General features: G+C 35.0%; 3 protein-coding genes across 3 annotated transcripts in view; 1 reads left to right on the top strand and 2 right to left on the bottom strand.

The window, feature by feature from the left end:
• Positions 1-409: 409 nt before the first annotated feature.
• On the bottom strand, positions 410-5,972 carry adal (adenosine deaminase-like). Its single transcript, XM_051884885.1, has 10 exons — positions 5,808-5,972; positions 5,556-5,686; positions 3,262-3,322; positions 3,086-3,173; positions 2,922-3,003; positions 2,716-2,842; positions 2,562-2,642; positions 2,336-2,474; positions 1,033-1,133; positions 410-905 (listed from the first exon to the last, which is right to left on the bottom strand). The coding sequence occupies exons 1-10, from the start codon at positions 5,955-5,957 to the stop codon at positions 714-716; spliced, it is 1,152 nt and encodes a 383-aa protein (XP_051740845.1). The 5' UTR covers positions 5,958-5,972; the 3' UTR covers positions 410-713.
• Positions 5,973-6,294: 322 nt separating this feature from the next.
• On the bottom strand, positions 6,295-10,109 carry cplx3a (complexin 3a). Its single transcript, XM_051883360.1, has 3 exons — positions 9,725-10,109; positions 8,759-8,846; positions 6,295-7,215 (listed from the first exon to the last, which is right to left on the bottom strand). Exons 1-3 carry the CDS (start codon positions 9,880-9,882, stop codon positions 6,991-6,993), a joined length of 471 nt encoding a protein of 156 aa, XP_051739320.1. The 5' UTR covers positions 9,883-10,109; the 3' UTR covers positions 6,295-6,990.
• Positions 10,110-10,267: 158 nt separating this feature from the next.
• The window catches only part of kxd1 (KxDL motif containing 1), a 50,527-nt gene continuing 43,958 nt past the window's right edge, over positions 10,268-16,836 (top strand). The window contains exon 1 of the mRNA XM_051883359.1: positions 10,268-10,272. Within this exon, the coding sequence (XP_051739319.1) occupies positions 10,271-10,272 (2 nt within the window). The 5' untranslated portion in view covers positions 10,268-10,270. The remainder of the gene's footprint in view (positions 10,273-16,836) is intronic.

The following is a 16,836-nucleotide window of genomic DNA, read 5'->3' as shown; positions in this document are numbered from 1 at the left end:
AGGGGACAGAAGATCTTTGAGGATATAAAATGGTGGACATACAGCTGACAACAAAATCCATCAATGACCCAATCAAACATTTAACATGTCCGAGATCTGAGCTGTGTAACCTGATCCAAGAGAGAAACCAGAATCATCTAACTTGCTTTGCAGTTTGTAATAAACAGTAAAGGAACATTTAAAATGAATTGCTGCCCTCTAATGGTAAAACCTTTTAGTCTTTTGAAACGAGAAAATCCTTTATTTTTAACTGATCGTCTTGTGCTGTGCTCGTCCAATCAGATCGACTGACGCCGCAAAATATGCAAAGAAGGTTAAAAAAAATTTTTGTGCCAAATATGGAGTATTAAAAAACAACAAAAACTGTATTGAAAACGTAAAAGAAAACAGACCACTTTCACACAAGCTGTGTAATTAATAAACTTATATTTAATATTGTTGTATTAATATACAATATTAAAAAACAATATTAATGTTCAAGAAACATTCAATAATCTATCATAAATATTAAAATCAGTTTAATTTAAATACTCCAACTCTGTTTCACACAACACAGGTTGTTTATGTATTAAGATATTAATGCAGTGTGTGCTTTGAAATTGAGGAAACCGACATAATTAGCTGCAACAATGTGCCTTCATCATTTTTGAAAAGCACAGTTTGGGCTCTCTGAGGTAGGACTGTTGGTGAAGTTTACAGCTGTCATTGTTTCTTCATGGGAGAAACTGCTGTTTGAGCTCCGCCCATTTCTTCTCCAGCCTCTGTTTGATTGGCTCGGGGGCAAAGGTATATCCAATGGCCTGCTGGGAGAGCCTCCACACGGCCTCCTGAGTCAAACCAAAGGTGGAGGCGGCCAGCTGGTACTCCTGAGAGAGATCCGTGCAGAACACGCCCTTATCATCCGTCTGACGGGACAGGAGGAGAAACAGGCATATTGTTATTCTCTAATAGAATTTAGAAACATTTAGAAATAAGTTAGTTTGCATTCATTTAAGTGTCTGAACTGCAAAATGGTGTGGGGGAAAAACTCACGCAGAGAACACATGGGTGTCCTCGATTATACCAGTACTGGAAGTGATGCTTGTCATATGAAGGCACTGTTTGACCTTTGACATTAGAGGTCAAACACAGCTCTGCAAAACAAGATTGATACATTTAATTAAAAATTGTTTTAAAAAATAATTCTTTAAAGTTCCAGCTACAGAACACTAGATAAAACAAAGTAAAAAAAAAAACAGACAAGTAGTTAAAAATATATTAGTTTTCCATCATATATATATATATAGCATGTAATTTTGGAATTATGATGGGAAACTAGTATAAAAACAATGAATAAAATAAAATAAAAATTAAAGAGTAAAATAGTTTAAAAAATAATTATTTGACATTCTATTATTTAAATTTCAAGTATGTAATTTAGAAATTACAATAGTTTTAAAAAATATTATTTAAACAAATGAAAATAAAATATTAAAATAGTAAAAAAAAAAAAAAGTGCTTTAAAATTCAAGTATGTAGTTTTGTAATTACAATTCAAAACTAGTCAAAAACATAAAATAGTTAATAAAATAAAAATAAGGTCAAATAAAAATAAAATAGTTTAAAAAAAGAATTCTTTAAAGTTCAAGTATGTCATTTTGAATTTACAATAGAATACTAGTTAAAAACATAAATTAAAATAAAATATTAAACTAGTTACGTTCAAGTAATTTTGGAAATACGATTGAAAACTAGTCAAAAACATAAAATAGTTAATAAAATTAAATAGTAAAATAGTTAAAAATATATATAATTCTTCAAAGTATAAGAATGTAATTTTCCAATTAATAAAAATAGTAAAATAATTTTAAAAATAATTATTTAGTTCAGAAATTAAAATAAAATATTAAACTAGTTAAAATATATTCTTTAAAGTATGTAGTTCTGGAATTATGATGGAAAACTAGTCAAAAACATAAATTAGTTAATAACATAAAATAGAAATTAATTTGAAAAAATATTCTTATGATGGAAAATGAGTAAAAAAAGTTAATAAAATAAAAATAAAGTGAGGTTACACTTTATTTTAAGGGGTCCTTGTTACAGTGTAATTATACATTTAAGTACTGAGTAATATTAATTAACTATGTGCACTTATTATAGGGTTATGGTTAGGATTAGGTTTGTTGAAGGGTTAGTTGCATGTAAATATGCATAATTATTTTTATTAATATAGTAACTACATGTAACGAGGTGTTACCTAAAGTAAAATAAAAAATAAAATGGTAAAATAGTTTAAAAAAAAACTATTCTAGTTCAAGCATGTAATTTTGGCATTAAGATGTAAAACTCTTACCAATAGGAATATTTTGTTTGCAGACTTTCTCCACAAGGCTGTCCGATCCACCGACCTCAGGATGCAGGAAGGTTCCATGGCCGATTCTATCAGGAGGCAAGTTCAACAGCAGCTCGGACTCGTCTCTCTGAGAAGGAACCTGAAACACACACAAACTCTTGCGTAAACCGCGTAAAAGCATTCATAAATATACTTCCAGTACAGAGATGTTTCCATGTGCTCTGACCTCTGAGAGGTGTAGAGCCAACTTCAGACCGCAGTTCTTGGCTTTCTGAAGTGCAGAGAGCAAGTCTTTTCCATGGCCGACCTGTATGATCAAAGATATGGACACTGCAGCCAGAAACAAGTCGAGTATGATGTTAATTGCAATCTGAACTCACGGTTGGGTCTCCACTGAGGTCAAGTCCGACTACTACTCCATCACTAGAAAGCAGGAAGTCTTCTGCCAGCTTCACTGTCTCCATGGCAACCTCAGGCCCGTGTCTGCGGTCCACAGCCACGAGAAACCTGTTCAAACATACAGTAGGTGACCATAAAAGAAGCAGGTTGTCATCTAGAAAATCTAGAATTAATAACTAAAAATTACCTGACATCAATGTCAACTTCCTCTTGTTTACACTGCCGGATGGCTTCCAGCACAGTTTCAATGTATCTTTGTTTAGTCAGACCTTTTTGTGACAAAAATAAATGTCAACAAAAAGCAGAAACGAGCTTCTAATAATTGTTTGACATATGAACTGCTTCCAGTACCTGTTTCAGTCACTTCCCGTGGCGTGCTACGCAGCTCCAAGTATTTAACGCCATCTGCTGCGAACTCTTGAATGACTGCTTTGGCAACCTATTTTAATAATAATAATAATAATTCCCTTTTCCAATTTATTCTTCAAGGTACAAAAGGATAAAACATTGAGTAAATGTTGCTTTACCATTAGGATGTCCTCTTCTGAATCAACCAGCTGATGAATCACTTTAAACACTTGAAAACACCTAATGGAGAGATACACTAACTTAGCTTAGCTCACCTGTAATTGCCAAAATAACATCAGGACTAGGTCTTGTACAGCCATCCCCTGGTTACCGCTTAAGCCTAGTCCCAAACTGCATGTTTGAGCTGTTTTAACTGAAAGCAACTTGTACTGACATATCTTAAAATATGTCAGTGTCATTGTTTTGTATCAAGACGCACACCAGTAATGTTCTTTCCTAAGGTACGTTTATAAAAGCTACTTAAATGCCCTAATTGAACTAAGGCCTAATCCTGGCTTAATCTAAGCCTTGCCAGCTTGTCAGAAGAGTAGGACTGCGCGCGACTTTCCAGTTCCCGCTGGATTTCGTCCTCCGCATATAAGCTTAATAAAGCCTGAACCTCCTACTACCTCGCGAGCAGGGACTTTCTGATGGGGATTTTTTTTACCTGGAACTTTATTTAGACCCTGGTTCCTGCAGTCAAAACACACAGAGTACTACACCAAAGTCCCTCGTTCCTGGGGAAATGTTCCTCATAATACACAAAAAGTCATTTGTCGCCACCTACTGGTGTATCGATGTAACCTTCAGAAGACAAGGTGCTATTTCTTCTCGGGACTCATGGAACTAATTTTAATTGATTTTTAGTTTCACAATATATTAGAAAGATAAAATCAGTTTAGTGTGCACTACAAATTTAGAGCACTAGTCTAGTTGGCAAAAAATAATGTCTTAATCCTAATATGTATACCTCCCTATTATATAATAGGGGAAAAACAGTGGGACAATGGCCTGGTTTCACAGACAGGGCTTATATTAAGCCAGGATTTAGGGTTCAATTAGTAGCTTTTATAAACGTGCCTTAGAGAAAAACATTACTGGTGTGCATCTTGAGACAAAACAATGGCACTGACACATGACTTCAGCCTTATCTGTGAAACTGGGGGAAGAAATATGTACGGACTCACGGTATTCATAAAACAGTAGTCGAAATTTACCCAGATGAACAACTTGTGGCGAATGAACACTTTACTTTCCCATGAGGCCACCAGAGAAGATACAACCAGTGTTGTCAAGTCTGCGCTTTTCCCGCAGAATTAGGCTACTTTAACACTGTTGCCGCAGGTCGTTTTTCATGTCCGTGGGTTGAAGCGACCCCAAATAACATGATATTTAGTCCCTGGAATGCGAATTTTACCAGGGGAACCCCGCCAAAAATGCGTATTTTACCCCCCGGAACACTACTTTTGAGTAGCAACTAGGCATGTTTTGTTGTGAAAACCTGGCAACCCTGGATACAACTGACACTAATACTGTAGGTCAGAAATGGACAACTTTTAGTAAATGGTCTCTCCTTCTTTGATAAATGTTTTAATAATAATTTTATAAGGTACTCTTTTAATGCTGGATCTAGTCCTCCAAGTAAATTAAAATGGCTTGAACCTTAGCATATATCATGGCACAGCATTTAAGAAGTGTGTGTGTGTATATACAGTATATACAGTGTGTGTGTATATATATAATATATATATATATATATATATATATATATATAATGTGGATATAATTTGACGATATTGAATATTTATTTATTTATTATTTATTTATTTAATTGCCCTTTCTCATTTTTGGATTGACTTTAAAAAGATTTAAATGTAGAACCTTACAATATTTTTTACTATTTTACTGAAAACCAAATCACATAATTAATATTTTAATTATTTTATCAACATTTTACATTCACAAGTCAAGAATAACTAAAAAAATAATCATTTATCACCTTCTGTAACACTGATTTTAAGATGTACTTTGAAACTATTTGGAACATGAGAACACAAAATAAGAAACTTATGAAAACAATACAAATTCACGTGACTGCCTAATGTTAAACTTTTGTTTGTTAGCTTTTTATTGCTAATGTTTATTCTGTAGCCTATTATTGTTGTGGTTGTTGTTTTGTTCCTTATCTCACATTCTCTGAACTGTTAAGTATTGTACCTCTTTTTTGTTGTTGTTGTTGTTCTGTATTTGACTGTTATTACTGAACTAAAAACAAAAAATGACAATGACACATTACGGATGTATTACATTCATAATACACACATTCATACTATATAGAACGTACTTATTTGACGGTCTACTCAGAGAATATGCTATTTCGGACGCAGTCTCTAACTTTTTCTACCACTGCATGTTGTAATGTAATTGTGAAAAAGTTCAGTTTATTTGAACTGTACTGGTGTTTGATACGGACTCGTCCAGTGTTCGGCGCTGTCCGCGGCGGATGGCGGTCATGCTGTGCTCAATGTTCAGATGCGGCTTGCGCTGTATAAGCGTCTCCATAGTCTCAAAACTGACAGATCCATTAAGATGCGCGTGCAGCTCCTGAAAGAAAAGAAAAACACTGTATTTGATTTCATTACCTATTTTCATTAATGTATATAAATACATTGGGTTGAGCTCATTAAAAGATAATCTCTGTTTTATTAACGGATCTATTTCTTACCACTTTGGGCAGCTGACGATAAAAAAGATCCGCTTCTGTGTCCATCGCTGTTTCAAACAGAATCATGCGTCTTATAAACAGCGATTGAATGACACATGGAGACGGAATGTTTTTCCTGATGCACCAAGTTGCGTTGCAGAAATGAGTCATAGAAACATCGACCTTTAACAGTGGTTCCCATTTTATTTCAAATTAAACTGGCGGCAAACTTATGAGACTGACACCACTGTTATTTTAGCATCGAGATACTATTGTAGTTTTAATTATGAATTTGAATTAATGTTTATTTTTATATTTTACGTTTTCATTTTGATTTTAGTTAAGTTTATTTCATTTCAGGTAGTTGCTCATTTACTAAAATAAATATATAAAATACTAAAATAAATAAAACTGAAATAAAAAACTATGTAGACATTTAAAAAAATTAAATATATATAATAATATATAAATAAAATAAATATGGTATAAAAATAGCATATACTACTAAAAATGACAAAATTGTTTTTAATATTTTATTTCAGTTAACATTTATTTTATTTCAAGTAAAAAAACTTTAACTACAATAACCCTGACTGACATTAAATAAATAAATAAATTGTATACAAAAAGAAATTTAAAAAAGACTGTTTACAAGTTTATATTTAGGTTCTCTTTCACCTAAAAAAACAAATTAATGTTTCATCTACACACTTCACATAAATACATCAATATACTGACTGAGTACATAAAAAGGTGCAAATACATACATAGTTTAATAGTATCATTTAAGCAGTTTAGTATTTTATACTTTTTAGTAATATGTATTCAGCAGACCAGAATAATGTATTTTGTAACATTTTCTGGCTTATTTAAAGTAGATGTAGAATAGTCAATCACATATAAACAAATACAACATATTTTAAGCACTAAAGAACAACAAGTAGAAAGATGTTAACAGATAATTATTGCCTTAAGCCACTAATATGACAAAGCATAACATGTATTCAGTGTGGCACACATTATTTGCAATATCAACAAACACTTCAAATGTATATATGATTGTTTGGCTTTGGGTGGGAGCTTGTATTTCACAAAGAATCTCATTATGCTGTTTATGGATCTGATTTATTCTCTATATTCTCCCTGAAGTCATCGGAGCTGAGGAAACATCCGATCCTCAATCAGCAGTCCAGCTCTGCCTGGATTACATGACATCACACTTTTCAGCCGACTGTCTAATGTCTTCGAGGGCGGACTGGGCCTTCTCTTTTATCTGATCAATATCTACGTTCTGAATGTTGGTCAGCTGACCCAGGACAGACTGCTTTTGCTCCTCCTCCTGGTTGTCTTCAGCGATCATCTTGGCCAGTTCTGTGGGCAACTCCACGTCATCTGCCGCAGCCTGAATTTGCGTGTCGTCCAGTTCACTCTGTAAATAAAAAGTACAAGTTAATAATGAAATAACAAAAAACCTGTATAAATTTCTTTGTTCTGATATACACAAAGGAAGATATTTGGAAGAATGTTTGTAACCAAGCAGATCTCGCCTCCCATTGACTACCATAGTATTTTTTTCCCTACTATGGTAGTCAGTGGGGGGCCAGATCTGCTTGGTTGAATGTTTGGAAGAATGTTTGTAAACAAAGCAGATCTCGCCCCCCCCATAGTATTTTTTCCTACTATGGTAGTCAGTGGGGGGCAAGATCTGCTTGGCTGAATGTTTGGAAGAATGTTTGCGACCAAGCAGATCTCGCCCCCCATTGACTACCATAGTATTTTTTTTCCCTACTATGGTAGTCAATGGGGGGCAAGATCTGCTTGGTTGAATGTTTGGAAGAATGTTTGTAACAAAGCAGATCTCGCCCCCCATAGTATTTTTTTTTCCTACTATGGTAGTCAGCGGGGGGGGGGGGGGGGGGGGGGCAAGATCTGCTTGGCTGAATGTTTGGAAGAATGTTTGCGACCAAGCAGATCTCGCCCCCCATTGACTACCATAGTATTTTTTTTCCTACTATGGTAGTCAATGGGGGGTGAAATCTGCTTGGTTGAAGGTCCCCCCATAGTATTTTTTTTTCAAAGGGGAGGAGGGGGGCGAGATCTCTTGATTGAATGTTTGGAAGAATGTTTGTAACCAAGCAGATCTCGCCCCCCATTGACTACCATAGTATTTTTTTTCTAATATGGTAGTCAATGGGGAGCGAGATTTGCTCGGTTGAATGTTTGGAAGAATGTCTGTAACCAAGCAGATCTCGCCCTCCATTGACTACCATAGTATTTTTTTCCTACTATGGTAGTCAGCGGGGGGGGGGGGGGGGGGGGGGGGGGGGGGGGGGGGGGGGGGGGGGGGGCAAGATCTGCTTGGCTGAATGTTTGGAAGAATGTTTGCGACCAAGCAGATCTCGCCCCCATTGACTACCATAGTATTTTTTTTCCTACTATGGTAGTCAATGGGGGGTGAAATCTGCTTGGTTGAATGTTTGGAAGAATGTTTGTAACCAAGCAGATCTCGCCCCCATAGTATTTTTTTTCAAAGGGGAGGAGGGGGGGAGATCTCAAGAAGATCTCGCCCCCCATTGACTACCATAGTATTTTTTTTCCTACTATGGTAGTCAATGGGGGGTGAAATCTGCTTGGTTGAATGTTTGGAAGAATGTTTGTAACCAAGCAGATCTCGCCCCCCATAGTATTTTTTTTCAAAGGGGAGGAGGGGGGCGAGATCTCTTGGTTGAATGTTTGGAAGAATGTTTGTAACCAAGCAGATCTCGCCCCCCATTGACTACCATAGTATTTTTTCCCTAACATGGTAGTCAATGGGGGGCGAGATCTGCTTGGTTACAAACATTCTTCTAAATATCTTCCTTTGTGATCAGCAGAACAAAGACATTTATACAGGTTTGGAACAATTTGAGGGTGAGTAAATGATGAAAAAAAAATCATTTTTGGGTGAACTATCCCTTTGAAGTGATGTTTACTTTTGGAAGTCGATATTTTTCCCGGAAGTGGCTCCTGACCGTGGCCCGTTCAGCCTTCTTCTGGGCAAAACTGGCATCTCGCTCAATCCTAGTGGAAAAACAGAAGTTAGATAGACACAAAAGCACTTAAACAAGATTCACTGAAATGTATAATTAACATCAATATGAAATCATAACATTATCAATATGAAATATTGTTTAGTAGTGAAGTTAACTTTTTTTTTTATGTCTAGGACAATGTAATACGATGCCATTCAAAAATGCACACAATAGAAGAAAAACAGCTGCATATGCATTTCTGCAGAGGAGTCACTGTCCTCAAGGCCAAACCAGAGAAACACGGATCTGGAGAGCAAGGTGACACGCACTATTGATTAAACCACAGAAATACAGGAAGCTGGAGATAAACATTGACCTTCTCTACAGCTCCTTGTATTACATTTGATCAAGTGACTGTGCAATGCAATTTGTGTATTAAATTCAGACAGGAGGGATAGGGTCCTCATAAATTGATTTTATATATATATATATATAATGTTTAAAACTAATTATTATTGTGGCATTTAACCAGGTTCTCATTTAATATTCATCTGTGTCAGAATATGTAAGGAGCAGCCTCCTTTTTTGGTAAAGTGGAATTTGTTGTTGAATAAAATAATAAAATAAAATAAAATATCTGGAAATTATACAAATATTAATACAATTATTATATAAACAATAATGCATTAAATTATCATTTATAAACAAAACTAATTCATTTGCTATTACCAAGCGAAATAGAAAATGGAGGGGAAAATTATGAATATATAATAATAATAATAATAAATTATTAAACATTACATACATTATTATTATTATACATTTTATATACATTTTATTGAAAATGTTCAAAAATATAACACATTTAAAATCATATTCTTTGGTCATGACCAAACCGCAAAGGAAATAGTACTTGATGAATCTTACTTCTCCTCCGCCAACTGTTCTTGATATTGTTCGAACTCTTCGTGTGTCATTCCTTTTGCTCCAGCTTCTGACTTTTCTCCTTCTGGTTTTTCTTCTCCAAGACCCCCGGTAAGATCCTTCAGCTGCCCCCCTATCATGTGTTTAAACATAAAAGCCATTGTTTTTTTTCTGCAGAATATACAGATATAAATCGCCGGTTTCTTTGGATAATAGCCTATGCCAGCCGCTTGAGAAAGTCTAGTTGTCTCGTGTGAGAAGAAAACAAAAACGCGACAACGAAAGTAGCCTAGATGTTTTCCTTTCTTCCGCTCAATTCAAGTTTCAGCAACAAATATTCATAACCTGTACAACGCGGAGGAATTTGCTCTCTCTCTCTCTCTCTCTCTCTCTCTCTCTCTACATGAAGTAACGCGCGACTTCTGATTCATGACGTTTGCTTACATGATTGAAGGTGAGACTCAAAAACATTGCAAAAGTCAACAATAGCTGACAAAAAACTTACACTACATAAAGTATAATCTTTAGTTCATGATGTTGCAGAGACATATATTTGATGTATTCATTCTTTCATAGAATTGTATAACTATAGTGCACATGGCCTAGTGCACACTAGCTAGTAATGTTTTGTTTCTAAAATGTGCAGTTTGTTCTGAATTTGTGGCACACACCACCTAGGCTAATGTGCTAGTTTTTATAGTGCGCAATACCTAGTGTTCTAATTCACAATATTTTTTTGTAATATGTTGCCAAGATGGAGTTAGTTTGTTATTTACACAGTTTGCACAGGGTTCAGTGAGCAGTGAAATGCTGTAATGAGGCTCAATTTCAGAGCACTGACAGTACAGACAGTTGTGCCAACAAACACAGACATGTAAACATTGAGTATAAGTAAAATGTGACATAAGTATATACAGAATGGTAATACTATATATATATTAAATCTTTTGCTATACAATGTTTCTATATCAGATGTATTTTGAGGAATTAAATGCCTTTTATAAATGATGACACTACACTAAATCTGATTACTTATATTCAAAATACTTTAGATTTTAACTATTAGGAGACAGGAAATACTTTCGTTGGTTTATTTATCTATTTTGAGCACTCCATTAATGACAGCCTCTGGGCTTGTTGATGAGTCAGTATGAGTAATGATGAGCTGCGACTGTCACTTCTTTCCTGTGCTGAGAAATCACAGGGCTGCTCAAGTGAAACACCTCAGCCTGTGTCAGCTAATTGTATTACATACAGCGTTAGGGGCTATGATTTATATGATTTGATTTATTCTTCTATGCTAATAAGATTGTGTACTGTCTTACAACTGTGGGAAAATGTATAATAAATATTTATTAATATAAATAATATATACAAAAATATGCTAAATGATGCTTTAAGCTTATTAAATCATATACAAAAGTCTCTTTTCCTCGCCTGTCTGCTTTAAACTGAATTAAATATGTATTTAATATAAGAGGTTAGAGGTGAATATATGACATTTTAAGTTAATAATAATAATATAAACAACATATTGGTCAAACATATACTGCCCGGCCAAAAAAACTTGATGTTTGGATTTAAATAGACAAATGCTTTAGAGTCTATGATACTGCAGTGATTATTATGTTTCTAGCATGTATATGTTTGGCAACAGTTCTTCTACACCCAATTGATGGATTGTGTAACTTTCCATTCCTTGAACAACCATGTAGGAAGACACATCATGGCCATATTCCAGGATGACCAAAAATTGATGCACCTCTTGATGGAAATAACATCACAACATTTATTTCCATCAAGAGGTGCATCAATTTTTGGTCAAGATCTTGTATTGACAATACAAGAGGTGAGCACTCTGTAAAGTCTCCTCCAGCACATCCCAAAGACTTTCAATGAATTTAAGGTCTGGACTCAGAGGTGCCAATTCATGTGTGAAAATGATTCTTCATGCTTCCTCCCAACCATTCTTTCACAATTTGAGCCTGATGAATCTTGACATTGTCATCCTGGAGTATGGCCATGATGTGTCTTCCTACATGGCTGTTTAAGAAATGAAAAGCTACACACTCGATCAATTGGGGTTAGAAGAACTGTTGCCAAACATGCTAGAAACATAATAATCACTGCAGTAATGATCCAGTCATAGACTCTTAAACATTTGCCTATTTAAACCAAAACAGCAACTCTTTTTTGGCTGGTTAGTGTGTGTGTGTATTATATATATATATATATATATATATATATATATATATACACACACATATGAGCAATAACATACTCGTAGCCATGCGATATGGCTGTAAATCAGCACGGCTGTGATTCGGCCGTAGGTAATCACAGCGTGCTGATATACAGCCATATTGCATGGCTACGAGTGTGATATTGCATTTATAACAGTTTGACGGCACAAGTTCGTAAATAAATAAAAAAACAACAACGGATTATCTTTAAAACCCTTATTTGTGAGAAACTACTTCCTTCCGCCACAGATTCAAATCTCAAGTTGATAGTTTAACAGTTGAGCCCAAGCCTCTGTTACTATGTCTAAAACGTCACTTTAGAACTAGTAACGAAGGAACATTGAGTCGCTTCATTGAAACTCACTGTAATATGTAGAGTATTATGAGAGAGAAAGATCATCTGAGCGAGTGCATTACCTGCATCTAGCTGATATTATATTATTCATAATTGGAAAAATCAGTTTGAATGTCCGCTGAGGAAAGCGATATCTTTTGTCTTTGTCCTTTTAACATTTAAGACATTCCCATGACAGCACTAGTCAATTTGTCAGTTGAGTCTTGTAAGATGTTGTTTTAGTCCATTTCAATATAAAAGTCTTTGCGACTGACTCACTCATAAAGACAGTCTTTGCTGCCATCTAATGGCGTATTAACGTAACTTTCACTGAAGTCGAAATCACTAACAGACTCTTTCTCAATACCAAAAAATATGGCATGTTATTTATATAAAATAGTATTTATTGAACTATACTATTTATTTAGCCATTATAACAGTATAAGAAGTAAAATAGGAAATAAACACACGCAAACAGTTCAGTTAAATGTACAAAAGCAGTGCTCTAGTTAGTACAGGATTTAATTTTAATGTAAATATAAAGTTATGAAACTTAATATAGCCCTTAATCCAAATCTTAGTAATATATTAATAAGACTAAAGATTGACCATTTGATATACCCAAAACGAATTATACCTCATGTTTAAACACTATCTACATAAGAGCCAGCAACAAATTGCAGAAGCACTGGCTGAGATGAAGCTGTTCTCTGCGGGTACATGAGCGCTGAACGCTCGCTGACGGCCTGGAGCTCACATCTCCTAAAGCGTCTAAACAAATTTTCAAATAGGCGCTATGTTTACATATAAATCATATATCTGAGGTCTAAACAACTATATTCTCGCCTAAAAAAACTCTTAAAACTACTTCAATTACAAAATAACAGTAGTATCTATAACAGTATGGTGGGTTTGCTCGTCCGCCATGACACTCGCTGTGAGAATGCTGACAGCGGAGTGATTCAAACGGTGAAACGGTTCCTGTGGCGATACTAGTAGAATATCGCACGGCTGGAAAGACCTCTCAGCCAATCAGATTCGAGAACTGTTGTATAAATATATATAATTTTAGGTGCAAACTATATATATTTTAGAAATAAAATTATATAAAAGTTCCTTTAGCATTTTTAAATAATATTTTTTCATTGTTATCTACATTTTGAATTGTTTAAATACACTGACAAATCACTTTTCTGAAATGGCATGAATAATACACGTTTAAACGTCTTCTTTGGAGGATATAATGACCTTTCCCAAAGACAGCGGTGAGTCAACGCTTTGTACCATTTGGGGGAATTTTAACAATTACATTTGCTGTGAACATTCATCTTGCTGAATCCAACTGCTTTCAGATGGAAATCTCTGATAATATGAAAGTTTATTCAGAGAAGTCACACTGAATCCATTATCATATATGTTTTAAACATGACCAGCTGCAATCTGATTTGTCCTTATTTGTCCAGTGAAGAACAAGAGACTATATTGAATTGCTTTTAGTGTCTATACACACAGAACAGACTCTTTGCCAAACCGTTTACAGCACTTGTTGTCTATGAGGGTCAATGATTCTTCAGATAAATGCCAGGGCATTGAGAAGGTTTTTCCCTCTTGCCTGAAGCAGTGCCCTAGCGAGTCACTTCTCCGTTCGTGAATCACTGTACTCAAGTACTCTTCATGAGGCACATTTCTGGCAAAATGCAAACAGAAGAGGGATGCGTTTTGCATGAGAGAAGACTGTCATGAACGTAAGCATCGTGAGGACTCCACTTCTAGTGTTGATTGGGATGTACACTGGCATACGAGCTCCCTTAGGCTGGGCGTGGGTGAAGGCCGGATCCGGGCCTGAGCCCAAATGTCATGGGAGAGATGTAAATGGGGGCTGACGAGCACTGCGGAGCGTATCTAAACCTACAGCTGGAGGAACTTTGGTATTTTAGAGAATCAAACTTAGCATGTCACTTAATGTTGCTCTCTTCAGGCAAACACATGAACTCGGAGATAAAGACTGAAGAAACTTAATCACTGCTGCTATTGACTGCTAGTTTGAAGCTATAAATGTAGCAACATTTCTGTTCCCTCATAGCGTGAGATCAGAATCATTTCCTTTAAACCAAACGATTGAATTAAACTCTTCTTAAATGTCCCTTGGCAATGTCTTCCACATAGGCCACAAAACAGAGCAAATCGTGACACACGCATGGTGACATCCACAGTCAAGCGTTCTGGCGTGAAGCACACAGGACCCCCGAGGGGGAAGCTGAAGTCCCGTCTCCCTGACTTACCTCATTCTTCCTTGTTAAACAGGGAAGCTCGCGTGCTTGAAGTTTCATAAGGATTTCTGGATCTCGCTTTTGAGGGGAAGTACTACTACAGGTGGTTTCCTTCCCTTTTCTTTTCAAATAAAAATGAAAATATGAAAAGGAAATAAACATACAGTAAATTAAAATATTCAAATAATGCAAATTAAGCATCCTTTTATAGTCTCAGCTTATCTGAAGTGCAGTCATCTACCTAATGCATTTTATATTTTTTACTTAAATATATATATATATATATATATACACACACACACATTTGCATGTCACTAAAATTTTTTTATTTAAACACTATATATTTTATATATTATAATATATATTTATTATATTATTTACATATATATTTGATTATTGTATTTTAATTATATTTATAACATTTTAATTTATTAATATATAATATATTATTTATAACATACATGTATATGTGTATATATAGATTTCAAATGTTGCATTTATACTAAATATACACAAATAAACTTTGTATATTTTAACAAAAGATGAATTAACAATTTTTTTAAGAAAACACTTAAAATGAATATACATTCGTAAATGATCATGTTTTTACATTTTTTCTTCTAAATCTCTACTAATTATAAATAAATTAGATACAGCATTTAATGCGTGAATAAAATATGAAATTCAGGAAATGACTGCTTATTACATTACCATTGCTTAGAATTTTTAAAGGTGATTTTAAAAAAATATATCATAAAAATCAAATGTTTAAAAATTCTGATGGCCATTATTTTGGATGTTTTTTCTTTCTTTTTCCTAAATTAAATTTCACAAAGTTCTGGAGGAATACGTTCAGATAAACCAACCAATCAGCATGAGACAAGGCATATATATATATATATATATATATATATACACACACACACACACACACACACACACACATACACACATATATATAGATAGATAGATAGATAGATAGATATAAACACTGCTCAAAAAAATTAAAGGAAAACTTTGAAAACACATGAGATCTCAACGGGGAAAATATCATGCTGGATATCTATACTGATATGGAGTGGGTAATGTGTTAGGAACAAAAGGATGCCACATCGTTGATGGAGATGAAAATTATCAACCTACAGAGGACTGAATTCAAAGACACCCTGAAAATCAAAGTGAAAAAATGATGCAGAAATCTAGTCCATTTTGCTGAAATTTCATTGCAGCAACTCAAAATGGTACTCAGTAGTTTGTATGGCCCCCACGTGCTTGTATGCATGCCTGACAATGTCGGGGCATGCTCCTAATGAGACGACGGATGGTGTCCTGGGGTATTTACTCTAGGGGTGAAACGGTTCTCGGTTTAAAAAAAAAAAAAAAAAAAAATCGAACCGTACCGTTCTGCACACTCGGTTCGGCACGCACTTACACCGCGGTTTATCTCATATCTGACGATGCATACGCATCTATAATATGGTTTGTAGAAAATAAATAAAACAGGCAGACAGAGTTAGGCTAATGTATGATTTTGTCGATCGATACGCATTCTGGCCTCTCTTAAACTTTGTTCACTGCGAGTGCCGCATGCTCTATCTAACCAGTCATTTACGCCGTCATCACCCGGGTGTTGATAGCGCGCAAGCGCAGGTGAGACCTGAACAGCACACGTTGCTATCTGCGTTTAATCTTGCCAATTTAAACATTCGAGTGCAAGGCGCGAAAGAGAACTTACGCGCGCGCTGTGAGAAGATTTGTGCACTCATCCGAAGCGCGCACATATTGAGGTCTCTTTCAAGTCTTGTGCTTGAACGGACAAATTCACACAAAATTATGTCAACATGCCCGTCTTGGCGAGTATCCTAGTCGGTTATGTCTTAAAGAACGCATGTGTTCAGTATCAGTGTACTGATCCGGGAATTATGTCTTAAAGAGACAGCAGCCATTGCGTTCCTGCTGTCTGAATGTGTTTTTAATATTAAACAAACAACAAAAGACAAGGAAATCACTCATTTCTCATGACTAAATAGTAACTTAAAGATCAATCATTATTAATTATTTATTTATACAGTTAAGATTACATGCAATGTTGTTTTACATTTTATTGGCTACTTTATTCAATTTCTGTACCTGAAAACTGGATACATGAAAAACCTGAAAAGCTTTATTTATTTGTATATTTGTTTTACTGTATTTATTTGTGCTGTTTGATTATTTGTTCTTATTTTCTTTATTTTTATTTGACAGTCATAATTTTTTACCTGAACA

This window comes from Ctenopharyngodon idella, chromosome 24, assembly GCF_019924925.1.
Source record: "Ctenopharyngodon idella isolate HZGC_01 chromosome 24, HZGC01, whole genome shotgun sequence".
NCBI lineage: Eukaryota > Metazoa > Chordata > Actinopteri > Cypriniformes > Xenocyprididae > Ctenopharyngodon > Ctenopharyngodon idella.
This window is presented reverse-complemented; position numbering and strand designations above follow the sequence as displayed.